General features: G+C 43.6%; 1 protein-coding gene across 1 annotated transcript in view; it reads right to left on the reverse strand.

Annotated features, from left to right (window-relative positions):
* LOC144264728 (cysteine-rich protein 1-like) overlaps positions 1-26,081 on the reverse strand; it is a 53,330-nt gene extending 27,249 nt beyond the window's left edge. The window contains exon 1 of the mRNA XM_077816519.1: positions 25,950-26,081. Coding sequence (XP_077672645.1) covers positions 25,950-26,037 — 88 coding nt within the window. The 5' untranslated portion in view covers positions 26,038-26,081. The remainder of the gene's footprint in view (positions 1-25,949) is intronic.
* Between the last annotated feature and the right edge of the window lie 1,542 nt (positions 26,082-27,623).

Here is a 27,623-nt window from a genome sequence, read left to right on the forward strand (position 1 = left end):
GAACTAGTGTACTACCAACAAAGGGAGGTGGTGTTGGCTAATGGATAGCATGCCGGACTGGGACTCGGCAGACCAGGCTTCTATTCCCGGTAACTTTTGACAAGTTGCATCATTCCTCTGTGCCTCAGTTTCCTCATCTGTATAATGGGGACAATGATACTGACCTCTTTTGTAAAGCGTTTTGAGATCTCCTGATGAAAAATGTTATAAAGACCTCAGTAGTAATAGTATTAATTAGCACAGACCTCTCTGCAAACAGGCAGATTCTGAGCAACCACTTCTAGCGAAGTACAAATGCACACATGACCTAGGGGGAATGGAAAGGATCCCCCTCCCCACTTCGTGTTGTGCTGGTTGAAGCAGCTTTCATAAATCAGATCGTACATCTCGGGTTGGTTGGTAGAAGAGATCCGAAAGTAGGATTTTTAGATGTATCCCAGAAGGGACGAGCAAGATGAGATGACCCTTCAGACTCCTCTTTATTTTAAACATTCATATTGTGACTAACGCATGTCATCCCTTCAGCCGCTGAATCCCATTTACTGGCCTGAATGCTCCATTTGCTGACTTTGCTGTCACATCGGACTTTTTCAGAACAGTGGAACAGAATCCTGTCACTTTGCAGCACAAGGACACGCTGCTGGAAGGCAAAGCCTTACCTGACACAAACCCCAGGAGAAAAGAGGTGCATGCATTATGCCATAATAATATGCTCGACAAACCTCCACTGAGTCAAATGCCCTCAATTGTTGTCTCGCCAGCTATTGCCGGCCAAAGAAGTGGAAGAGTATTTGGCCAAATGTGAAATAAACAGATGTTTCTTGACAAAATATTTAAAAATTAATCAGTATTTCAGTGGGATGGCCATTAAAGCCAAGCTGTCATGGAAGTTAAGGGCTTCAAGAGTACAGACAAAACCTCCCCTGCACCTTTCTTTGGACTATGCAGTGGAATTTGAGCAGGTCTTTTCATGCCACGTTCCCGCACTTCCCCCACATAAAATGCATACGTTTTTGCCCCAAAGCAGCAGGAAAAATTCAAGCCTGCCTACCAACATCCAATTAACTTCACAAGGGTGTCTCCTCCAGGGCAACCACTGAGATCTTCTGTGATGACACCAGGCAAAAGTGGTAAACCGCACCACGGCATTTTTTTAGGTTCCATTGTGCACAGCTATAATTATTCAATTGTCTGTGAGTGTTTACAGTGAAACTATGGATGCGAACTACAGAAGCGTAAGTTTTTACTACAGTGGATCAGGTCCAGGGTGGATAAAAATGTATTATTTTTTTAACAAATCAAAAAAATCCTATTTTTTTATTTAAATTGGATTTTTGAGGAAAAAAACTATCTAAAGATAGTTTTAATTAAGATGCATTATAGCTCAAAGATATCGCATCATGGAATAGGGATTATAAATTCTAATTCTATAGTATGAGACAGTATATTCATGTAATGGTTAAGAAAAGTTTTGTAAATGAGTTCCAATAGTTCATGGATTAGGGCCCCAAATTTATGGGGTTCCAGGGGCTACTGTATAGATTGCTTAGGTTAATCTTTCTATCTATCAAATGAGATTCAGTGCTCAGTCTAGAAGATACCATCAGAGATGCTTAGTTTTGCAGTTCTCAAACTGGATTTGTGTCTCCAGAGATAACATGCTTGTTAACAGCAAAAATGTTTTAAAATAAATAAATAATATATAGAGATGAGAAATAACAGACCTCAACTCTATTGTCCCTCTGCAAATGTGTGTACACAGAGTCAATCCCTTATCTCTCTCTAAAAGTGCAGAGTTTCAAAAAGTTCAATGGATAGAAGATTGTTGGAGGCAGAATAGATCTGGACAAGGAGAAGAAGTTTGAAGATAAATTTGAGAAGGGAGGGACAGGCAGTAGAAACAAAAATGAAACTGTTTGAGCAGCATATTCCAGAAGTCTTGAGGTCTTTCTGAGTGTAGCCTTCATTGATTTGAGTTCTACCATACCATTCTCTCACTAGAAGGGAAAACCTATAATGGCAGCAGGCCGTAAAAGAGACCCAGTTTGGGAATATTTTAATGAAGTTCCTCTACCTGTGGGTAAGACAGGCACGGCTGCAAAATGCAATCAGTGCAACAAAGAAATGCAAGGCCTGGTTGCCCGAATGAAACAACATCTTGAGAAGTGTTTCTTCTCAAGAGGAAGCTGCGTTGAAGATGGTGAAAGGAACAGGTCTGAACATGCAGGCTCTTCAGGTTGGTAAACTTTTTTATTTCATACTTCTTTCTTCTTGTCCTCCTTCTGGACTATTCTTGAATTCTCATGTTTGAGCAAAAAATATAGTTGTTACTCTATGGTACTATCAATTTTAGATGCAGTCGTGAAAAAAAATAAATCGCGGAAATAGGCAGATCTTCCTTGTACAATTTCACCTTTAAAGTAGTACTGAGTGTCAGTGAATGCAGTGAGTAATACTAAATGAGCAGTATGGTAATATAATTAAATAACTGCATTGACATATTTTGTTTAGGGGAATCCATACTCAACATACAGGATTCTGAAGACTATCCAGCTTCAAGATCACCATCATTTTCTATAGTTTCAGAGTTTTCTGCCAATGATAGTGTTTCAGTCACATCATCTATGTCACATAGCCACAGTATAGCTATCACCTGTAGCAAAAAGAAAAAAAAATCTCCATCATCCAGAAACAACCATAGATAAGTTTGTGATAAGAACCAGCAGATTACAAAAAGAGGTAATTGATGAAAAAATTGCCCGGTTGGTTTATGCAACAAACTCTCCTTTCTGTATGATTGAGAACCCACATTAAATTAACATGGTTCAGTCATTAAGACCAGGATACAGTCCACCCAACAGAGCAGATGTCACAGGCAAATTTCTGGATAAAGTGTATGAAAGAGAAATTGAACAGTGTGCAAAAGGTCTACAGGGTGAAATTGTTAACCTGAGTCTTGATGGGTGGAGCAATGTTCACAATGATCCTGTTGTATGTGCTTGTGTGATAACAGAAGAAGGGAATGTCTTCCTTACAGAAACAATTGATACACCAGGAAATGCACACACAGCAGAATACTTACAAGAAGTAGCAGTAAAAGCTATAACCAACTGAAAAAGATTTCAAATGTCTAGTATGCAGCTTGGTCACAGACAATGCTGCAAATATATCCAAGATGAGAAGAAATTATTTAGAAAGAAAGTGATGAGAGTCCCAAGCTAATAACATACGATTGCAGTGCTCATTTGATGCACCTCCTAGCCAAAGACTTCAGTGTTCCATAAATAAAGGCTAATGTTGTTGAAATTGCAAAATACTTCCATAACAACCACTTTGCAGCAGCTGCTCTGAAAAAAGTGGGAGGAACCAAGCTAACTCTCCCACAAGATGTGTGATGGAACTCAGTAGTGGACTGTTTGAGCTCTATATCAAGAACTCGCCTAATCTGATGACAATTTGTGAACAAAATCCTGAACAAATAGATGGCCCTGTCACAGCCAAAGTTCTCAACATTGGACTTAAGAGAAATGTTGAACACATACTGAGTACCCTGAAGCCTATTTCTGTAGCCTTGAACAAAATGCAGGGAAATAGCTGTTTTATTGCTGACGCTGCTGAAATATAGAAGGGACTGAGTGAGATCGTAAAAAGAGGAATATGCAATGACAGAGTTAAACTACAAGCACCATCTCCAGCTCATTTTCTTTCAAATATTCTCAGTACTTGGTACCAGGGTCAAACCTTAACTGTTGAAGAAGAGGAGTTGGCTATGACATGGACATCCAGCAATCATCCCTTCATAATGCCAACTATAATAAACTTTAGAGCTAAGGGTAAACCGTTCAAGAAATATATGTTTGCTGATGATGTTTTAAAGAAAGTCACACCAGTGAACTGGTGGAACTTACTTAAGCACTTGGATCAAAGACTATTGAAGTGATAAACTCACTTTTAACAACAGTAGCTTCTTCCGCCGTGTAGAAAGAACATTTTCTTCCTTTAGACTAATTCATTCCAAATTGAGAAATTGTTTGGGACCTGAAAAAGCAGGAAAGCTTCTTTTCCTTTTCCAGATTATGAACAAACAGGAAAATGAAGGTGAAGATGACTGAGTTAGCTGCAGAAGCCAATAGTTTAAGTTTCTCATGTTGACTTGGCTGACGTCGTCAATTTAATTTTTGTTTTTAAAAAATATATATTTCATTTGACTATTTTAGTTAAAAACAATTTTAACAAAAACAAACTTGAATGTTTAACTAAATTCAAAAATTCATACGCTAGTTTTGTTAAAATATTATATGTTTGCTGCTGAAGAAAAAAATCCAGAATACGTAATGTTGTTGTTGTTTTAGTTAAATAAAACAATTTAAATGTCTGTCTGGTGATGTTCTCCTCCTAATACAGCATGGCAGGAAAATCCTCCAAATATTAATGATTAGCCTGTTGAATTGGAGATAGTTCACCTCCCAATGACTTCATAAGTATCTGCTTCAATTACCTTTGGTAAATGAAATAACCAAACAATCCTTCATTTTCTGATATAGCTGTAAAACTAATCTGAAAAGTTTTCAAAATAAATCACTTTAAAAATGGATAGTGTGTACCTTCTAAAAATGAAACCTACATCTATCTCTGAGTTGTGAAGAATATGTATTAAGGTTATAACAACCAACAATAATGCACTTTTATGTAGAAAACCATGATTAAATCGAGTCTTCCTGACTAGTGATTTAAATCATGATTTAAATCAATTTGATTTAAATCAAATCCATCCTGATCAGGTCATTGGTGGAATGGTGCACTGAGAGGAGGAATGGTCCTCTGGTTAACACACTAGCCGAGGAGTTGGTAGTCCTGTGTTCACTGCTCTGGTACAGACTTCCTGGGTAACCTTAGGCAAGTCACTTAGCCTCTGTGTGTTTTGTTTCCCCATGTGTAAAACTGGGATAATAACATTTCTTGCCCTTCCTGGGGTGTTGGGAAGATAACTACATTAAAGATTGTGAAGCGCTTTGAGATCCACTGATGAAAAGCACCATATAAGAGCTAGGTGTTATTACTGAGTCTAATAGAATGAGTGGGCATATGTTATGCTTTGGAGAAAGGTGGAAAAAACCCCAATTCAAGTGCATCTAGTCACTGGTGCAATTGTATAGGGGAATGTGGGGAAATTCCTTCCTTGGGGCCCCAATTCAGCCAGGTGCTTAAGTGCATCCCCAGCTTCAATTGCATGACTTCAGTGGGCTTGCTCACATGCTTAAATACCTGTTTGAATTGGAGCCTGACAGCTGCCTGTAGCAAACACATTAAGCATACGATTCGATTAGCCAGATCATAACACAGCAAGCTATTAGACCAGGCTGAACAATGTTGAAATTTCAATTAAATATTTCACTGAAATTTTGATGAGGAAATAGGAAAAAATTCTCACTATATTTCCAGCCTATTTTTCAACTGTCTCTGTTTACTATAAATATTGCTGACCCTGAAATTATCCATCCCTTTTAAAAGGCCACGACTTATTTGACAGAGCTGTGTGACTGACACTAAATAATTTTGTCGCCTTTATTTCTGTGTACATATTTTCTGCGAACGGATCATGAAATGCTCCCAAATTTCTTCAGTAAATAATTCTCAGTCTGCAGATGGTTCTCAATAAACTATTCACCAGTGTTTTGGTTAGTTATGTAAGCGATGTAACATTGTTTCCAGCCCCTGATTTGACAGCGCATTTAGCGAATAATACTATGTGAATGGGGAATTTTCATTGAATTCACTCTCTCAGTTTTGCTCTCAATGAGTGTTTGAGCAGCCACGCTTCACATTCGATGTTCACAAGCATTCTCACTGGCTGAGCTCAAATGCACACATGTTAATGGAAAGGGAACATAAAAAGGTCATGAATACATGAAAGCCACATGTAATTTGGAATTCAAATAAGGATGCATTGCATCTTCCCCATCTGCCCTCCTCCCAATATTTGCTTAGCTCTAGTGTTTGACTCCGTTATCCATTGCACTGTATAGTATTTGAGAGGAACAGTATCAGAATTTTACAGCTTAATGCACCTCCTGACAGCTGTGAAATGTACTGCTTTGAGCTCTTCATTCCTCTGCAGTTTGAGTCACTTGCCATCTCCTCTGCTTAGAGCAATTTATGGGAGAGCCTAAATGTGGAAAAGCCAGTCAAAGCACAGAGCATGGGAAAGACTGACTACATAAGGCATTCAGAATCTGGTAGTTTGCTCTGTAGATGAAAACGGCCCATGAATGTAATTGGATAGAGAGTCGGGAACGATGTGACTATAAACTTTCTTGTTTCACACTCCTCTATTAGAACCTTCTGGTCTCCTTTGATGTGCATAAAAAAGGGGAGGCCAAGTCTAATATCAAGAAATGGGATCCTCATGGGACAATGGTAAAAATGCCAGAAAGAGGGATTCTAGAAATGAACAAGGATCTCTATGAGAATAAGGAAACCAGTATTATCCCTAAAGCTTCCATGTCTCTCCTGCACTGTAGAAATTCTTCCCCATGCCTGCAATAGCTTCCTGCAATAGACTTAAAGAAACAGTACCTGTATCCTCACAGGAACCAAAATAATTAACAGGAAAATAGATTTCTCATAGAGTTACTACAGTCCACACACACCATGGCTCATAATTGTACCTTGCATACGGCTTCTGAAGCTTAGCAGGACACCACGAAAATTAGGTCATTTCTCAGCCCTTTAAGAAGACAGATTATTATTTGCTGCTAATTGAGGCACATAATAAAAACCATTTTGAGAATCTATATTTGCTTCCAGAGTTTTAAGTAGAGCTAGCTGGAAATGTTTTGTGGAACGATTTTTTTTTCTTTTTTTCTTTTTTTTTTTTTGCCAAAAATGGCTTTTTGACCACATTTATTTATTCATTCATTTATTGGTTTGGTGGAAATTTTTTATTTTGGTTAAACATTTCAGGTGTTTCGATGAAAAACGAATCCAAAACCTGAACGTTTTTCAGCAAAATATTTCTGGTTTTGATTTGGATTTCAGTGAAGATTTTCCATTTTTGGGTTTGGAAAAATGGGTTTGACTGTTTGTTGCTTTTTGGTGTTGGTTTTTCATTAAAAACAATTGAAATGCTTTCATGGGAAATGGGTTGGGGGATGTGGGGGAGAATGGACATTTTCTCTACATTTTGTGCAAAAAGTAAATGGCATTTTCCATCCAGGTCAAGTTGTAACGTTCTTCAGTGAGATTTGTTAACAGCATCAGCTTCATGTTCTTAAACAGCCTAGTTTAAATGAGCTGTCAATGAGTGCCCCTCACCCTCCATTTTCCAGAGACCAATCTCTTGCTAGGCAAGGCTGCTTTTTAACACTCGGCCTCCATGTTTCACCCCAACATGTATGTAACCATAGTCAAGACTGAGTCACTGCAACCTTTCTGCTTGCTGGCTGAAACGTTCACTTCAGGGTAGGGTTAAAGCTTGGGGCTGTTAACTTCAGTGAGGCTAGACTGTGGACTATCTGAGCTTCTCTACACAGGAGAAAGTGACTGGAAGGGCTATTCTACAATAACTATTCCGCTCTAGTTAGTCCAGAATAAGTCCCCATGTGGACTCTTTATCCCAGAATAAAAGTGACCATGGAGGCAAAGTAATTATTCTGGAATAGCATCACTTTGATTCTGGAACAGAGTGCCACACAGACTTAAAAAGACCAGGCCATGTGCAGAGGTCAAGAATTGTTTCAAAATGCTCAGTGTTGTAGGGGTGGGGTTTTTTGCATATTATTGCATAATTCATTACAAAGAAACGACGGTTTAGAAAAAATGACGAACTTGCTATAGCAAGGTATCTGCATTGCCCGGTAAATACACGGCACTGCTATAGTGTAGTATGTACTGTACAATACACATACGTAATGCCCTGCCGTAGTACAGCATATGCCTTGCACTATAAATACGGGCCTACGTAGCATAGTACGTACATTGCTTCAGCGCAGTATATGCATGGTGCAGAATGGTACATTGCTTCAGCGCAATACCGTGGCAATCGCAAAGCACTGCACTGGAATGCGATCAAGTGACTTGCATTGATTTTAATGAGATCCATGTGGCTAAAATTCCACACAATGAATTGCAAATGTTTACCTCCATCTTCTTCTGGCACTTGTCAATATACAGCAGTTTACCCTGTAATCCATTAAATCTCAGTTTCTGTTTGACTCTTGATGGCTAAGGTCCCAATAATTAATGTTTGCAATGTGCAGAAAGCTATAATCATTTCAAGAACGACTGTGTTTATTCCGTATTACTGCTAGCCGATAGTATACAAGCAGCCTGATTTCACTTCCACTTATGTAAATCAGGACTAACTCTACTGAAGGTGATAGGGTTACAGATCAGAACTGGCCTAGTGTATGTACACTGGTTTTGTTAATGGCTGATACTTTATTCTAATATACAGCCCACTTGGAGATATGCAGACCTCTTTTAGTGACCGAACTCTGCTGCCATCCTGACCCTTTGCCAGGAAAGCCCTGATGTTGTAGCAGGACGTCCACTAAGACCCATGGACGGTTTAAGCACTTGTCCATTCTTTTCTTAAATGGGTGCACTGTATGCGACATTTATTGTTATGATTTGTATTGCGGTAGTGCCTAGCAGCCCAGCCCTGGCCCCACTGTGCTAGGTGCTGTGCAAACACGGAGCAAAAAGACAGTGCCTGCTCCAAGCAGTTTACCCCTCTGTTGTCTCATTCTCATATTGTACAGCCAGGCTGATGAGGGAGGGGGGCACAAGGAAGCAATGAGACACCATTAGTCATGTACCAATCCTCTGCCATGGTAGGTTGTTGCACATTATGGTAACCCGCTTGGAGAAGAAGCCTCTGTAATATCTGCTCTGCTGTGTTCATCCATCTCAGCAACCTCTCATTTCATCAGCCCTCTTGGTCCCTCGGACAGCCTGCTAGGCCAAGGCCATGCTAGAGGAGAAATAGCATTGATGTGGGACTGGATTAGCCTTACAGTGGAAATGAGATACCTAGTTACAAAGAAAGAGACCTAGTGGCTAGAGCTTTACACTAGGACTGAGGAGACCTGGGTTCTGTTCCTGGCTCCATCACTAGCCTGTTGTGTGACCATGGGCAAGTTGTGTCAGCTGACTGTGCCTCAGTATACGCATCTGTGAAATGGATATAACAACACTGACCTCCTTTGTAAAGCTCTCCCTAAGAGCTAGGTCTTATTTTTACCAGCTAACCTGCTAGGTGACCTTAGGCAAGTCACTTCTCTCTCTGTGCTTCTGTTTCCCGTTGTCTGTCTTTTCCATGTGGACCATAGGCTCTTCAAGGCAGAGACTGTCTCCTCCTGTGTGTTTGTACAGCCCCTAGCACGTTCGGGCCCATAGCCACGACAGTACAAATAATAATCCCGTTTGGTAAACAGGGGCATTGTTTTCCTGCTGTCATTTTTGAGATACTCTCTGCACTCCCAGGGGGCTTTGTATTTAGGGAAGGTGATGGAAGACTCAGAGAACAGCAGGACAGAGCAGAATTCAACTTGGAGCTAGAGAATCTGGTTTCCTGGAGGGTGTCCTAGGTCATCAAGTGAAGGTACAGGGGTTTGCTAAGACGCAGATCAAGGAGTGGGCCTATGTGACTTATACAAATCAGAGTAATAAGGAAACCGGTTCCTTCAAGAGCTACATTGTGAAGAAGATGAACCTCAGTTATACAGCTAAAGCCGATAGTTATGTGCCAAACTGCAAATGCAGTTTGCTTCCCTACACAGCAACTTACAGCATGGCAGGCTTGAGACGCCAAACTATTGAGCCCCTATATTGTGAGGAGATATGGGACCTGTTTCTTTAAATCCATAGGCGGAAGCCAGTCAGGAGCAGGTTAAGGAAATTCTGCAGTGAAATGCAGAATGACAGAGTGGCTTTAGCGATCACACTTATTCCTTAGTGCAAAAAGTTCCTTGTTCAGTGTTAGAAAAAAAGTGATTTTCTTTGAGTCTTTACTCCTGTCACATGACCATGCAAAGACTGAAAATTGCATTTTCAGCTAAACCCTATTGTCCAATGAAAAATCTTTTCAACCAAAAATGTTCAACCAGCCCAATGGATGAGATTCTTTAACTGAGTCCCTGACCTTAGTCAATGCCTTTATATGGCTACGTCATTATGGAGCATGAAGCCATCTGCAATGGCCTCCTTGCTTTCCTGCAAACCAAGTTACTGAGGGATTTAGCTGATTTTGACAACATTTGGAACCAAAAGACACAGCAAGCGGGTGAGAAGGAATTTCGACCCTGCTAATGGGACATCTACCTTTAGAATCCACTGAAACTCTAAAGGATGAGTTTTTTTAACTCCTGTGGGGGAGCAAGGATTTCAACATCTACCTTTAGAATCCACTGAAAGCTGAGGAGTCTGCCAGGTGTATGACAGAGCAGAATTTGAAGCAGGAGGATGAGTGCTCACTGCAACACCCAAGAACTACACTCATCTCGCTACTCTGCTGCACACTCCCTTTTGTCAGGGACGCACAGCTGAGCCCAGCTGACTCAGCTAATGAACCTGGCCCCCCGATTGGCTGAAGATACCAGCAGGAACATTCTTAAACCCTGTAGCAGGGCTATCTACTTAATACTGTTCTGTGCTCCTAGCTATGTATCTGGTCTGCTTTCCTTCTGAAAGTCTGGCTCTGATTCTTAGCTTCTGGCTCTGCTATGCTCCCTAGAGTTGGTAATTTGGCTCTTGATCTGGGCTCTGGCCACTAGGCCAACCTCCCACCCTGACCATTAGGTAGTACTGTCCCACATCCAGTCTCTTACAGCTTGGCCAAGTCACTTAGTCTCTCTGTGCCTTGATTTTACATTTGTAAAGTGGGCATAATAGCTCTGCCCTGCCTCACAGGGGTGTTGTAAAAATAAATGCACAAATATAGGCGATGTGTTCACGTTATACAGTGATGGAAGCCCTATAAGAACCTAGATCAATAGAGTGCCCCAAACCCTCCCCACTGAAATAAATGGTGTGATGTTGATTTACACCGGCTGAGGGTCTGGTGCTGTGAGGTTGGATTACTGCTGACTTGAGCATAATTAGAAGCATTGGTGGCCACACAGTGAAAAGCTCCATGTGCTATCACCAGGCATCGTGCTTCCCCATTTTTTTCCTTTTGCGGTTACTTGCTGATTGATAATGAAGCTGTTTAATGCTGATAGCAAAACTCCATCAGTGGCTCTGTCCCATCCCCTTGCTTCCAGTATGATGCAGTGGGACTTATTAAATGCACAATGCATCACACACTTAGGGGAAAAAAACCCTTCCCTTCATTTGCTAAATTGCAAGGCATGCTGCAGCCGTGCTCAGCAAGGAACATTCCCCTCGCCCTAGGGAAAAGGCTGCTCAGAACAACCTGCGCGTGTGGGTGCCCTTGGTGAGGTGAAGCATTAGTATGTCAGCGCAGCTCTCAGCAGGAGCTCATTTGCATGAGGAGTCTGTAGAGGGCTCCTCTCCCTATCGAATGAAATCCAGCAGCGAGGGTAATACAACGAAAATGAATAGACTCTGAACTTTAGAGCTTCCTGCTCTAACATTAGTGTTCTCCACAGAAAGGCCTAGCGGGTGGTGTGGGATCCCAAAGGTACTTGGTCACTCACGCTCTTTAGGGCACGTGTTTTCTCCCTCCTGTGTTTTTCTGCTCCACTTAGCAACTTCCGCCATCAGATCCCTGCTGTCTGAGGAAGCAGGGAAAGCTGCTTCATGCAAAGTCGAGGACGGGCCAGCAAACCGTGTCACTGAGCACACATAGGGTACGATGTAGCCAGGCGCAGGTCACTTAGGCGGTCAAAGGGCATTGTCTCTGCAGGAGCAAGGGGCTAGCCGTGGTGGGAATAGGTGCAAGGGCCGGCTCAGTACACAGATGCCTTGTGCCGAGTCTGTCAGGTGCTTTTTTGGTCTCGGCTTTAGCCCAGATGGGCCAGTTTCTGGTCCCTGTACCTATGTTGAATAGCACTTGGTCCGTTCCTTTCAACAGCAGGGTACTGTACTTCTCATCCGGAGTAAAGGGAAGGGCGTCTGGCTTTCTGAATGTGATCCCCCAGCTAATGACTGCAATGTGGGGTGAGTTAGCCACAGTTCTCATTCCCAGCATAGCTGGGGTGGTGTCTTAGCCAGTCTGTTAGCCAGGATGCATGAGAACAGGTGTTTAGAATGTGCTTCCAGTCGTAAAGTGATCCCCAGCCACAGAAGAAAGCAATCCCCCCTATCTTCCTCATGTCCACTTCTATTGCTGTTCTCTCTCACCATGTAAATCAGCCTGGAGTCCATTAAACAGCTTACCTGTCATGCCCCGACTGACCTACGGCAACTAGGAATGCCAGCAGCAAAGCCTGATTCCACATTGCTTTGCTATGCAAAGCAGTATCAAACTCTACCAGATCAGGATGGTGGTGTTTTCACACCTGCTTTGCACAGACCTAAATGATTGCCCAAGGCAGGGGGTGGGGCGGGAAGGGAGTAGGAGCGTATTTTACATCCCATACTGGTAACCAGTGCATAAATGATCAAGAGTGACAGGAGAAGCTACACCAGAAAGCTCTCTGCTGCTCCAGAATAAATGTCCACTGTACCCAGCAATAGCCATCACTCTTCGTGAATGCAACAACCATGAGTTCTATGTGTGCGCATCAGAAAATGAATGGCCCTTCTCCATGAGAGAGAGCAATTCAGCATCTATGTCCACTCCACCCGCTGCTCTGCACTGGCCGCGGCCCCTTTACACTGCGTGGCAGTTACCGGCGCACTCCGCTCCCTGCTCTGCACTGGCCACAGCAGTGGGGGGGAGGGGGGGTTGCCAGTAGGAATGGCACTGGGAGCAGTGCAGAGATAGGGGGCCTCAGCCCAGACAGAACAGGCTGCTGACTCATCCAGAGCTGGGCATTCCTTATTAGCCAGGAGACCAAGAGATGAGGGCAGAGTTTCTTGCCAAAATCATTAACAGGCTTGGTCGCTGGCCCTGTCCGTTTAGTGCTGATCTGCCTCATCAGCCGATCGGCCAGGCTAAAGTATTGCAGAGCCTATTTTTTAAGGCTGTGCTGAGGTTTCTGCTTAAAGTTTTGTTTTGCCATTTCTATCTCAGGTACTTAGCAGAGCTCATCACCACCACAGTGAGCCCTTCCTCCAGCCCCCGGGGAGGCAGGGCAGTGCTGTGCTTGTTATTCCCAATGTACAGATGGGGAACTGAGGTACAGAGAGGTTAAGTAACTTACCCAAGGTCATCCAGAAAATCTGGAGCAGAGCAGAGAACTGAGTCCCAGCTAGCACCCTAACCACAGAGCCAGTCATCCTCCTCCTCTTCCTCATTTGCTCCCACTTTAACTTGTATTTCTCAGCCTGTGTTAATCAGTTTCTTCTTTGTGAATCAACTGCATGGGCCAGATCCCCAGCCTGTGTCAGTCACTGGCACCAGCTGAGAATTTGGCCCACAACTCCTATGTAGCTCTTCAGCATGTCTTTAGCTCTGCTGTTATTTTCTTTGCCTGTGCTTAGAGATGAAAGGCATTCTGGCATAAAGTCAATTCTTAAGTCCTTGAGAAGGCTTCAGCACTTGGAGGAGTGTTTCCTTAAAAGATTTCAAGGACGTGGTCCAACCCCCGCCCACTTTGACAAACAATCAAGTACAAAATTGTATCCTACTTCTCTGTATTTCTTAACCACATTTATACTATTAGGAACATGTGTTGTTTGTTCCTTGAGAATTAATCACTCCTGTTGCTTATTCCTAAAGCTGCGAATCTTTCACAGAAGTCACGGATTCATGGAAGTCATGGACAGGTCACTGGCCGTGACTTTTTGGTTACTGCCTGTGACCTGTTCATGACTTTTACTAAAAATACCCGTGACTAAATCGTAGCCTTACTTATTCCCCACCGGAAGTCATAGCAATTCTTTGAGATAACATCACTGGCTGCTATGGAAATGGATGTGATGTCGCAAACAGAAGACTAGGATACCATGTAAGAAATAAGAAAGAGCTGTTGACATCTGAAGGATCAAATCCTGGGCTAAGTTCAGCTCTGGCGTAAATGGGTGCCTTAACTTCCATGGGTAGGCCACCTGCTTACACCAGGGCTGAATATGGCCCATGAATTTAACGCAAATAATCTTTATTATTAAAAGGAGGGGAGAAGAGGGGTTTCTAGCAACAGATGACAAAAAGAAGGGGAATGGACCATTTCTGTCGCCAACAAGTTCAACGTCCTTCTTCTAAAAATAAACCCCATCTAAAGACTCATGTTGAATTATAATAGCATCAAGTACCTGGCCACCACCAGGGAGGGAAGTAAATTCTTACCCAATTCTTACTCAGTTTAGATTGCATGGTTCATTCCTGGTACATGAGCTGCTTTGAGGCCCTTCAGTTTGGTGTGCAGGGATATAAGGGTAGCTGGGTTTTGAGGATGTTTGCCATTCCCTGTTAAATTCTGCACCCTTGCCCCTCCTCTTTCTCAGGCATCAGTTTGAAGGCACAATGTGGGTAATATTCCCTCAAGTTAATGTTCCAGCTACATGCTTATTCATTGCCTGCTGATGCTTATTTTCTGCACAGACAGTGAGATTCGTAGCACCACCGGCTCTGCTGTGTTTAACAGTAGCCCCACTCTGTCACCTTCTGAGGAGACCAGGGTGTTCAACCAAAGCCGGTGGCCCAGGATAATTTTCACCATCTCTGTCCTCCTCAGTGAGATGAATTATAGACATGGAGCCTAGCTAATCAACCTGCTTTCTCAGCTGCTCGGAGAATCCGCTGTATCTGAATGTGTGGCCAGCTACTTGATGCCAGCTGGTTGATGAAACAAATTGACACTGGTTAATTTGCTTTAATGTACAAGGTATTAGGGTGAGCAGTTTCTCAGCCGTACTGACATGGTTGTATGCCATGTGGTTGTAGCCGTGTTGGTCCCAGGATACTAGAGAGACAAGGTGAGGGAGGTAATATCTTTTATTGGACCAACTTCTGTCCCATAGAAGAGATCACCTCACCCACCTTGTCTTACTGATTTGAGTTGTCGCTCCCATTGATGTCAATGGGGGATCATTGCCCAGGATTAGCTAAGCAGAGGGTTTCCTTGCTGTACGTTTGTGCCACCCCACATCACAGGTGGAAGAGGGATAACAGCTGCAAAATTTGGTTATTTGGGTTAGTCAAGTCCCGAGAGGGCTGTAAGTAGCTTCAGAGGGACTCAGTCAGGCTAGGAGAATGGGCAACACAATGGCAGGTGAAGTTCCATGCTCATAAATGCAAAGTAACGTGCACTGGAAGGAAAAAAATTAAACTACTCACACACCGTACAGGGTTCTAAATTAACTGTATCTACTCAGGAAAGGGACCTGGGCATCTTAACAGACAGCTCTGGTCAACGGTCAAAGAAGCAAACAATGTTAGGATGCGTAAAGAACAGGATTGAGAATTATCTGGCAATATACTAATGCCTGTATATTAATCAATGGTGCAGCCTCACCTGGATAGTGTGTGCACGACTGGTCACCCCGTGACCTCGGACAAGTCATTTCATCTCTGGGCTACCCCATCCGTAACATGAAATAATAGTCCTTCCTTTTCTCCCACCCTTTGTCTGACCTGCTCATTTAGGCCTTGGCTACTCAGGGATTTGCCAGAGGTGTAGATGCACCACCCTGGGCACGACTTACACTAGTGCAATATGATTGGTAGCAGTGCGGGTTATCTTAGTCGGAAACCTTAGACTGTCAGCTCTGTGAGGCATTGACCTCGACTTATTACATGGCTGTGCAGAACCTAGCACTACGGAAATCCATAAAACTCTGCTGGTGTGTCTAGCCATTGCTGTAACATGAATATTAAATAATGTAGATAAAGTGCTTGCAGCATCCTCTCCATATATTGTAAGCTCTCAGGGGCAGGGACTGTCTCTTTTCTAGTTTCTGTAGGGGACCTGGCACACTTAAACCTTCTTAGTTATAGCATCTGGTACAGAGACGTGTTTGGGTTCCATGCCAGTGTTATACACACCTGCCTCACCAGGGCTGCCTAGCTTGTGCTTGTGCTATTGTCAGACTTTCTATGTCTGGATGTGGAATGGGTTGAGAATAGAGACAAGAACCTCAACAGTCAGATGTTTGTTTTGCAAAGCCAGGGATGATTCCATCGTTCTGAGCATAGGGTCAGGTAAAAGCTTCTGGCTTTGGCTCATCTTTGGTAAAAACACAAATCAGGTGGTGTTTATAAAAATGACTTATCGCCTCAAGTACCCTGTGAACTCAGCTAAGAAACCTGAGCTTGGAAAGAAGTAATGTTTCAGCACATCTACAATGTCTGCACCCCTTCCATCATACTTTCCATGATTCTTCTTTAGTCTCCTCATTACACACACAATAGCCGTGTGGATCAGTCATAAGCAACAGGGCAAGGCTGCGTGTTCTTATACAACGGCATCTCTGCCTCTCCCTGTCACTGTTGTGGATCAGTGTCCACTTCGGGGCTACTATCCGTGTGTGTTTTGTAAACTGAAATGAAAGGCCGCCTCCTTCACTGCTGTAAATTGGCAGAGCTCCATGGACTTCAAAGTCAGTTTAAGTTTGAACTGCAAATGTATCGTCCCCCTGAGTTTGATTAGATAACATCAGGGAATCCAGAAGCTTCTTAAATGCCACATAATGGAAAAATGAATCTGTATAATGTTGATTCTCAGTCAGTTCACCACCAGGGACGACAGTTATTCAGAGAGACATGGTGAGGGTGAGGTGACATCTTTTATTGGGCCAACTTCTGTTGGTAAGCGAGACAAGCTTTCGAGCCACACAGAGCTTTTCTTCTTCTACACTGCCTAGTTCCTCAGACACTAAGGTACCAACGAGATGATGGACCTTATTTATAAGGTCAATAAGGTAACAGTAAATACTAGTATGAGACAAAGCTTGGCTATGGGTCACATTGTCTGGCTCTTAATAATAATAATCAGTTATATAACACCTCCTCCTCAAGCAATCTGGTTCACCCACTGAGCTACCAACACCACTTACAGGGGGATTTTTGCCATTGCACTTTAGCTGAGGTTTCTGCAGAAGGGAATTGCCTGAGTGCAGCATGGGATCCCCTGAGTCCAAGGGAGCAGGAGTTGTGTACATTTTGAACATCAACAAATTACACTAAGTAAATGCACTGAGTGCATCACTGATTTCTCCCCTTAAACTGAGGAGGGCTGGCTGGAAAACAAGAATTCCATTTTGCAAAACATTATGAGGTTCTGAAATTTGTTTGCATTCTTTATCAGAACGAACCCAAGACCTCTTGAAAATTTTCATGAAAAACAACATGAGAGAGACAGACCCCAGTTTTGTTTGAAGTATTTTGGCATTTGAATTTACACAAAAAATAAAAATTTTGCATGGACAACTTAGAAAAACTTTTTTAAAAAAAAATTTAAACCTCTTCTAGGTACCAGCTTTTGATGTGCAGTTAGGAGCCAGTGGTCCATCTGAGTTGGCCAGGACTCAACTAAAGGTTCGCAGAAGAGGAAAGGAAGAGATCCTCCCCCCACACACCTGATCTGGCAGAGGATGTGAGGAGATCAGTGTAGCTGGCATATCCAGATGCCAGGGAGGACTCGCATGCTATATGAGCAGTGGGCCAATTTATTGAAGCGCAGCTGGACAGGGACTTGCAAATCAAAATCAGTGAATTGATACCAAGGACAGGTTGTGAGGCAGTGGAATTTGCTAAAAAACTGGAGTTCATCCATTCAGCAGCCCAGCAAGAGAAATAACAGCTGCTAGTGAGGAAGGTGTAAGCTGATCACCCTCAGCCCAGTAAGTACAAAACTGTGTCTAAGATGCATGATGTGAAAGGGGATTCCGATGATTCTCACAAGAACCCCACTTGCCCATGCCCCGGGGCTCCAGCTCTAGGAAGACAGGGGGAGATAGATGTAGGAGACTTTGGCAGTGCTTTGTCATCTGAGGATCCCTGTACACTGGGGAGACCTTGCTGTGACGGAGCAGCACAGAGCTGCCCCCTCACAAGGAGCATCTGGCCCCTAATGTTCTAGCCACGTGCCCAAACGCCTCACGAGTCATCCAGTCCTTCAAGCTGGTTGGCCTGTGGGACACTAAATTCACCACATCTGGAATCATATGCTCAGTTCTTCCTTAGTCCTTTATTAAAGCCAGTCAGCCAAAGTCCGGGTGTTGTGGGGTGAGGGGAGAGGGTCCATTAAGAGGAGAAATCAGTGAAACCAGTCAGATGTATTCTTGACGTAATCTTGTTTGTTTGCAAAACAGGTGCACGCAGTCTGTTTTCCCCCTAAGCACAATAGAAACAAACAGCGGGCAGTTTCCTGGCTCAAAAATCCCCATGGCTGCTCTTCCAGCAAGTTCTGTGCCCAAGAAGTCCTGCACCTCTGCGTCCTCTCCGGGTCATGCTCACCGCTCCTTCACTTGGCTGGCTGCCTCCAGCACACACCACATGCAGTCCATCTCCTCGCCCCTGCGTTAGCCCGTTGGTCCACACGCACAACACCTTGGCCCTCAGGCCCAGCTCTGGTGCAGCCTTTGCCTGTGGCAGACCCCCCATTATTGGCAGCTGTTTTGACTACAGAAGGGGGTTGGATTGTTTATTCTGTCGGGCCTGAAAGAGTGCTTCGCACCCATTGGTTTTCACAAGGGCTGTGATTCTTTCGATCAGTCCCTGGCTGGCAGCTGTTAGCACCTTTCAGTGGGAGCCAACAGGAGCGCTGGCTCCACAGACATTGGCAAAAGCTGCAGGGCGTGGCCTACAGAAAGCAAGTATAGCCAGTTTTCCATTGCACAAATGCAATTGTCACCTCAAGCCATGGCCCATGCTTGCAGGTGTGGATTTGGTCTGTAGATCTTCTGTGTGCTGGTTTCTGAGTGAGCTGCTCCATCTTGTCATGCACTCTGACAAAGCTAGGACTGGTATTTTCTGCCTGTGGCAGAAAGGCTTCTCTCTGATAGCTCTTCACTTCTTTTTTTTCCCCACCCAGCATCTCAGATTTCATCAGCCTTTGTGCACAGTGGCTTGCTAAAGAGTGTAATAACCCTGACGCAAGTGCAGAGTGAACTTGGTACAAATCCATTTCACCTTGCTCAGGCACAGCTTCAATCACATCCTGCCTCCTCCTGACGCACGGACCTGACAGTGGAGATATCCTTTGTGAAGGGAGGTTACAAAAATAATTGCTCAGGAAGAAGACAAAAGAATAGTCAGGGAGGGTGCAGTTTAAAAAGGTCATGTAATGAAAGAATCTATTCAGAGCTGCTCATTAGCAGAGCCACTGGTGACCCTGAGTTACTTCCTCCCTTATCAGGCTAATGTGACCTAGATTCAGTTCTGGTGATGCAAACATTCCCCTGACTTGGATCATAGAGGGCCCAAATCTTGCCACCACGGATGTCAGTAGTAAAATACCCATTGAAATCAGTGCAAGTGATAGGAGCAGGTCAGCTATACTTGCATAGTGGCCACAAACATTATCTGTCCTGTGATCCCCTGGCAGGTGCCTGTCCTTCACCGAGTTGCTGGGCTGGCAGGGCTGTTTACATCAGTGATGTTAGTCATGTGTGCCCTCTCACCGTGCATTGGTAATGCTGATAATGCCTGTCCTCTAACCATGCTGGCAGCATCTGAAATCCAAATGAAGGTCACATAGAACAGGTCCCCTGAAGTCAAGGAGAAGATATCAAATTGGAGCTTAATGACCGATCTCCTCAGCCCAGACCAGGACTAGGGAGCACAGGGGCTGTTCATTTAGGCCCCTATTCAGGAAGGTACTTAAGCACATGCCTAACTCTAAGCAGGTGAGCAGTCCCAGTGACTATCAATGGGTCTATTCATGTACTTACAGTTAAGCATGTGCTAAAGTGTTTTGCTCAATCTGTGAGCTAGAGAGCCAGCGGGAACTCCAGGGTGTCTCTGTAGGCCAGCAGCAGCCTGAATAAAGAAACACTCTTACAGTCACTGTAGGCAAGTCCTGTTTCTTCTTTACAGGAGGAGCATTATGCAGACCACAGAAGCCTTTGAGTCATAACACCTGACAAACTAACCTGATTTGCATCGGAAATGTAGATCAGAGACAGGTCAAATACAGAAGCCAAATGAGCAGTTGGCCAGAGTGCAATGGCAAAGCTCTCTCTTTTTTTTTTTTTTTATTTTGCTTGAAATTTTTCTTCAAAAAATTTCAAGTTTTAATCAAAAACTCCAAAACCAAAAATGATTTGTTTTGGGGTTTTCACTGAAAATCTCAACAATTTTTTTAAAAAATTCATGAAAATTCTTTTCATTGAGCAAATACTTTCCATAAAAAAAACAAAATACGTTTCAACAAGAAAAGCTTTGACCAGCTCTAGTGAGATTGGAATCAGTCCCTGAGAACAAAAATAGAGACCACTCCTGCACCAATATTGAAAATAAGGGCAAAAGTAACCTTGATTTCATAGATTCCAGGCCAGAAGGGACCACTGTGATCATCTAGTCTGGCCTCCTGTGTAACACAGGCCAAAATAAATCCTAGAGCAAGTCTTTTAGAGAGAGAGCCAATCTTGATTTAAAAATGTTCAGGGATGGAGAATCCACCGCAACCCTTGGTAAGTTGTTCCAGTGGTTAATCGCTCTCATTGTTAAAATGTACACCTTATTTCCAGTCTGAACTTGTTTGAGCTTCAGTGGAGCAGGATGGGCTCTGGGAATGGAGATAGCATGAAAACTGCTTTTTTGCAGTATTCTGGCATAGCTGCGTCTGTTGGCTGTGGTCTCTATCCCAGTGTAAAGAGGGACAGTATACAAGACCTTCAGTCATTTAGAACCTGCTCCAACAGATCACTGCGCATGGAAAATGCCAGTCTCTGTGGATCTGAACATTATGTTCATGCTAAAATAGATCTGTTTATCTCTACAGCAGTATATGACACTAAGCCTTAGGGTCGGTCTACAAACAAAGTTGCACCTGTTTAACTAAAGATGTGGGGTGAAATCCTGGCCCCACTGAAATCAATGGGAGTTTGACTTCAGTGAGGCCAGGATTTCACCCACGATGTTTAAACTGATTTAGTTAACTGATGAAAAAGGCTGTGTGGACACACTTAAATCAATTTTAAACCGGGACAATATTGGTTGTGCTTCTGTTGGTAAATGTACAGGTGCAAGCTAAGCTAATATAACCAGCTTTAAATTGATCTGTGTCTATACACGGGTTTTCATCCATTTAAATCAGAGGTCCCAAAACTGGGGGACATCCCCCCTGCGGGGCGCAAAGGAACATTAGGGAGTGCATGGCTGGGGCCCAGGCAAGCCCCTACAGGGGACAGGGCAACCCAGCTCCATTCCTAGCTCCAGCTGCTGGCCCTACGCCCGGGGCCTCGACTGCTGGCCTCGTCCTCCAGCCGAGGCTCCGCTCCCAGTCCCGCCTCGCCCCCAGCTGTGGCCCCAGGGTCCTTACCAGTTCCCCAGTACCTGTGTCCACATCCCCCCTTCTTGGGGCTGCGGCCCCACACCTGGCCCTGGCTTGGGGGGGAGGGCGTGGACAGAGGTTGGGGGGCATGAGGTAAAATTTTGGGGAACCACTGATTTAAATAAATCATTTTATAGCTGCTTTTGAGTTAAACTGGTGCAATTTGTGTGTTCAGACACAATTATTATCACTAATTATTACTAAAAATAAAAATGCATAATAGAATTGCAATATGATCTGTGGTTTTTCAAAAATAAATATTTCAAACAGCCATTTCAAAATATCAAATGATATCAGTTCACAAACAGAACTGTACCAAATTTTTATTCTTAAATTAACCCATTTTTTTGGCTGAAAGTTATGTTCCTTGAAAAAATCTCATGCAAATCATTTCTTTAAAACTCCATAATTTGTCCAATTTGCATCATATTTATAACCGAAAAAAGCATCTAGACAAACAATCTCTTTATAAAGTTTAAGCCTCATGTGATTTTAAATGATTGAATTATCAACCCATGAAACTCAGGGATTACAGTGGATACAGAGGGTGAACGATGCTGGTAGGTAAGGTTATAATGAAGCACGCACTATTGTAACCACTTAAGCAGATACATTAGCTGCTAACAAAGAAGAGCGTCTATAAAATCATGCAGTTCCTGTGCACCAAACTCTGACATTTTAAATAATCCATCAAAACATGTTTTAAAAAAGGAAAATAATGAAGCTGTTGAAATAAGACCTGTTTTATGTAGCAAGCCACAACATTTCCAATAATGCAGTGAGTGACACATTCTTAAGCAAGTAACAGAGGAATTAATTTGCTACAATGAAAGTGTTCCATTGCCTAAGAGGGCTTGTATAAATTTTGCATAATGTTTGGAAGATATATATCCCCCATAATAAACTTCCTTCAATTAGAATGAATTAGCTCAAGGTCATTTCCTATTAATGTGAGTACTAAAAATCAAGGAAATCACTAGTTATGGCATTCACCTCCCCCGCAACCTCTCTCCAGATGTCTTCCCGCCAAAATTAATACCCAAATGCATTCACCTCCACAGCAAACTCCCTCTTATATCCACTACACAACTGCCCACAGTTACACATTCAATTCCTCAAAGTCGCACTCAACTTTACTTCTGGCGGGGCAGAGTTAAGGTTGTTTGGTGCCTGAATTGTGCATTCCCATGCTTTAAAATGTTTGGTTTCTCTTTAATTTAACCTTAACCCTGAATTTCCCAGGTTTTTAATAATGTCTTTTAATATGATTTACAACATTCTTGTAAGACTTTTTCCCCCTGAAATCACTGAGATGTTCTCCCATCTTTAACTCCAGCTCCTGAAGGGTGGGGAGTATGTAGATATATATATTGTGACAGGGTCGGGCCAGATGGCTACAGGAGAGTGATAGAAGGCAGATATATTAGCCCCATGTTAAGTAGGTCCCTTTCCCCTGGGTAAGGTAACAGGGAAGGTTCCAGAACAATCAGGAACTTTCTGGAAACAATTAAGGCAGACACGCTGATTAGAACACTGCAGCCAATCAAGAAGCTGCTAGAATCAATTAAGGCAAGCTAATCAGGGCACCTGGGTTTAAAAAGGAGCTCACTTCAGTTTGTGGTGTGCGTGTGAGGAGCTGGGAGCAAGAGGTGCAAGAAGCTGAGAGTAAGAACGCGTACTACTGGAAGTGTGAGAAGTACAAGCATTATCAGACATCAGGAGGAAGATCCTGTGGTGAAAATAAAGAAGGTGTTGGGAGGAGGCCATGGGGAAGTAGCCCAGGGAGTTGTAGCTGTCACACAGCTGTTATGGAGCCACTGTAGACAGCTGCAATCCACAGGGCCCCGGGCTGGAACCCAGAGTAGAGGGCGGGCCCAGGTTCCCCCACATCCCTCCATCCCTGTAACTCCCTACTTGATACCGGAGGAGTTGACCTGGACTGTGGGTTCCACCAGAGGGGAAGGTCTCTGGTCTGTTCCCCGATCTATTAGGTGGATCAGCAGAGACTGTGGGGATTGTTCTTCTTCCTTTCCCCATGCTGGCTACTGATAAGGCTAACTGAGTGAATGGCAGATTTGAGCCACGAAAGTGGCCAAACTGAGGGCTGCCGTGAACCTCTGAGGCAAGCAAATCCACCAATAAGCGCAGGACCCACCAAGGCAGAGGAGGAACTTTGTCACAATGTATCATATCAAATATGAGCACACATGCATAGGCCCACATGCTCTCTTCACGGTTAATAGAAACCTCAGGAAAGTGCATTTTTCCAGGCAAACTTTTCATGATGTGTGTCTATGAAGAAACAATGCAATGACAGCAATGGGCTGGATTGTCCCCTTCCTGGATTTCTCCACTATAAAGCACAGGAAATTCTGATTGCCCATTCATGGAATCTCTGTTTTTATTATTTAATAGTGGGGGGTAATGGGATTTGTCCCCTAGTCAACCACTGCAGAATTGACAGGGGACTTGACCCAAGGAAGCCACACAGTAGCCGAGGTCAGTGCTATCTGAATGGAGACCATTTGCATCCGTTCTGCCTCCTGAATCTAAGGCCCCATAGCCACGCAATTTGCTCTCCAATGCGCACATCATCCCCCAGGCAACTGCTTCATTCAGGCCCACTCAGGGGCGGTTTCAGAGAGCAGGAGGGGACAGCGCGTGAGTTAATACTGATAAAGCCACCGTGAACAGGTTATGGTGCTCCCATGGGGTAGACCAGAGTGGATGTTCCTACAACAAGCACTGATTTCCCCCCGTTCTGCCTCCTCTAGTCCTTGCTTTGGCCCGTCCCAACCAGTGGAACGGATCCCCTTGGAGCACCCAGGGGCTTCCACGAGGTGATGAGAGAAGGGCAATGTTGTGCAGGTAGCAACCTCCTTTCTGGGCCCTGTCACCACCTGGATCCACTCATTTCTCTGCCTCTGCCCACACAGGGGTAATGCGGCTCATGGTGTGGAATTACCCTTTGGTCACAGATGGGACCTTCTGGCTAGGGATCGGAATCTTAATGAGATGCAGCAATGAGGACCTCACCCTGCTATGCAGACCTTTTCTGGGCATCTTGGGTAATTTTAACCCCAGGAAACAGAAGTGGGAACAGTGGGGAGACAAAGGGCAAATGGAAGAAGCTGCTGCTGGCTTTTACTGGACTAACCTAAAATGGAACAAGATGGATTCTTCCAAATGCCAACCTCTTCCTGGAAAGCCAAGTGAGTCTTCATCAAAACCCCCTTCTCTTTCGAGTGCTCCCTCATGTCCTATAAGCATGGATTTGTGAGCACCCCATCAATATACTCCCCCCCTACCCTTCGTAGTATTCAAGAACTGAGCTCCTGATAACCCTATCCCATAGCCCAACACATGGCATGCACGGTCCTCAGAGTAGCTGGTGATTTAAAAATAAAAAGCCAAAATTCATCCTATAAATCACTTGAAACAACTGCTAACTTAAAAAGTGAGCAAACCTTTTCCATGTATCTTTTTGCACTGTAGACCCATTCTTGTTTCTCTATCACTTTGTACACTGTAGCAGTCCTATTTCATATGAAGCCAAGCGGTATTATAAGGGCCTACTGCACCATTGCAAATATGATCTGAGAAACTATAAATCACTTCTAGGTTCCGAAAGATATTTTGTAGCTTTATCTTATCTTATCAGTTCATTAATAAAAGCAGTTAACACATTCATAGTACTTTTTGAAACATGTTGAGTAAACTTTTCCTGTCCATTGCCAAAATATTTCATAGCAAATTTGGAAGGAAATTCATATTAATCCTGTTTAATTTTGGAGGACTGATCTTGAGGTTTTTCTATCCAGATATCCACATAATTCAGAACTGATTATACACAGAGAGACAATGTATTAAAGAGGTTGCTTGTTGAGGTAATGTTTTATTACACCAACTCCTGTTGCTCGAAGAGACAAGCTTTTGAGCTTTACAGAGCAGCATCAACTTAAAAATTATACTTCTGTCTGAAAATGCTTTTCCTTCAGTTATTAAAAGTATCATCTAAGACTGAAAGAAATTAGAGAAAAAGTGTTTCTCTCTATTTTTGTTCAGTTTATTCACTTTATGCAATCGTCAGCACTTCTCATAGTGCCGCTGCCCTGGTATAGTCAGAGTGAGTCAGCTCCTCCGGTTTGTGGGGGTCTTTCACACAACAACAGGGGAAGAAAAATATTTTTAAAAACAGAAAAATGTGATTTTTTTTTAAGCACAAAAACTGGAACAGGGAATGAGAAGCAGGTGCAATCACTGAAATGACTTTTAACTGGCTATCTGAAACTGATTAGATATCTAGCGGATGAAGTGCCATGATGAACGGAGGGTCACTAACTGCAAATGTAAGAAAAGTAGAACAGAAAGTGCCTGGCTTCATTTACCATTTAAAGAAACATAAAAAAAAAAGGGCTCTTGCTTCCAATGGAAGAAACTTACCAAAGTAAACGGGCTTTCCGCATATGGGACAATATGAAATCATCTTCAGGGCTCCTCGGCACAGCACACAGCATTGAACAGGGCTCATATAAAAAGCCTTCTTTTCAGCTAAAGCAACAGGAAAACCATGGCCAACAGCAAGACAATGACGTGTTCTGCTTTTGAAGCAGGATATTGTGGTTATAGGTAAATGAGAGCACTGTAGTGTAAGAAGCTGAGTTCAGGGGCTTTATTACGTGAAGAATTAATTTATCTTTTTGAACCAAAAATGTAGACTTTAAGAAACTCTTCTTCTCTATCACCAGAGGAGAAACACTGGAACCAGTTTAACTTCACCTCGTGTGCAGCACTCATGATATCTGGTGCAGATGCTGCTTATACAAGTCTCTTTTGCAAATCTTTTCTCCCAAGTTTCAGAGCCTGAGCTCTGATGTGAGCAGGAATGTTTACCCTGCTATTTTTAGCGCCATATCACAAGCCTATGTCAGTTGACCTGGGTTTTGAGACTCGCTGCCGGATAGGTTTTTTGCCATGTAGACATACCCTCATTGGCAGAGCTGAAACTCCAGCCCTCCAGTCCAGTGTTCGTCTCTCTGGAGTGGGATGCATCTCTTCCTTTTGCAGTACAGATTTTCCCCCAAAACTAGTTTTGTGTCTAACTTAGGCTACGACTACACTTGAAGAGTTTTTGCGCTGTAAGTTTCAACGGTGATAGTGAACCCATGAAAGAAAGCGTTGGCGTCAGATCGTGTTTACAGTTGCAGCATTTCCATCACCCATGAGAGCAGCGCACTGAGGGCAGCTGTCCCACAGTGCAGCTCTCTCCATTTAGACAATCGGTCTTGTGGGAAGGGTGTGATCGCGGGGCATCCTGGGTCCCTGCACAGCCTCCTCTCCACAAATGCTGATCGGCTCCAGTAGCTCAGCATCGCTCCAAGCGGGGGATCATTTGCTCCACGGAGCAGCATTGTCACCAGGCCAGATGATAAGTGAGCACTTGCTAAGAAAACAGGAAGGGGAGTTTCAAAGTTCCTGGGGCTTTACACCAGAAGGGGCAAACGTCTGTTTACCTGGTGTCAGAGCAGCAGAACTGCTGACCAGAGTGGTCACTGTGGGATATCCTGCATAGGCTAAAAGCTCTGTAAACAGGAAGAATGTGTCTTCACTTGCACATCACTGCGAAAGCATCACCAGTAAGAGCTGTACACCTCTCGTGGAGGTGGTTTTCTTTTTGTGGTGAAACTTCTGAGTTTTACCACAAAAAGTCATTGGCATATGTAGATGCTCCCATGGTTTTTGTGCAAAAAAGGGACTTTTTCTGCTTTAAATGGCAAGTGTAGGCATGCCCTAAATGTAGATTATTACGCCTGGTGCCTGTGTGAACCCCTGATGCACCTTGAACAAACACTATCAATCCAAATCGAAATACTAGCCCTGCAACATACAGCAAGACTGTGTACCCAGGCAGCACACCCAAGACACTGAATTCCCCAATGGCCCCCAACAACCCCTCTACCAACAGCCCTCTGAAAGAAGATGTGTTTGTGTGGTGCGGCAGGGGGACTGATCGATCTGGGCTGAACCGGGCCACCGTGTTCCAGCTCCATAGGGCTCCTACAGAGAACGCCCTGGCAGTAAAATTGAATAGTGTCCAGAGGACTGTGCTGCATTGGT

Source organism: Eretmochelys imbricata, chromosome 5, assembly GCF_965152235.1.
Source record: "Eretmochelys imbricata isolate rEreImb1 chromosome 5, rEreImb1.hap1, whole genome shotgun sequence".
NCBI classification, from domain to species: Eukaryota; Metazoa; Chordata; order Testudines; family Cheloniidae; genus Eretmochelys; species Eretmochelys imbricata.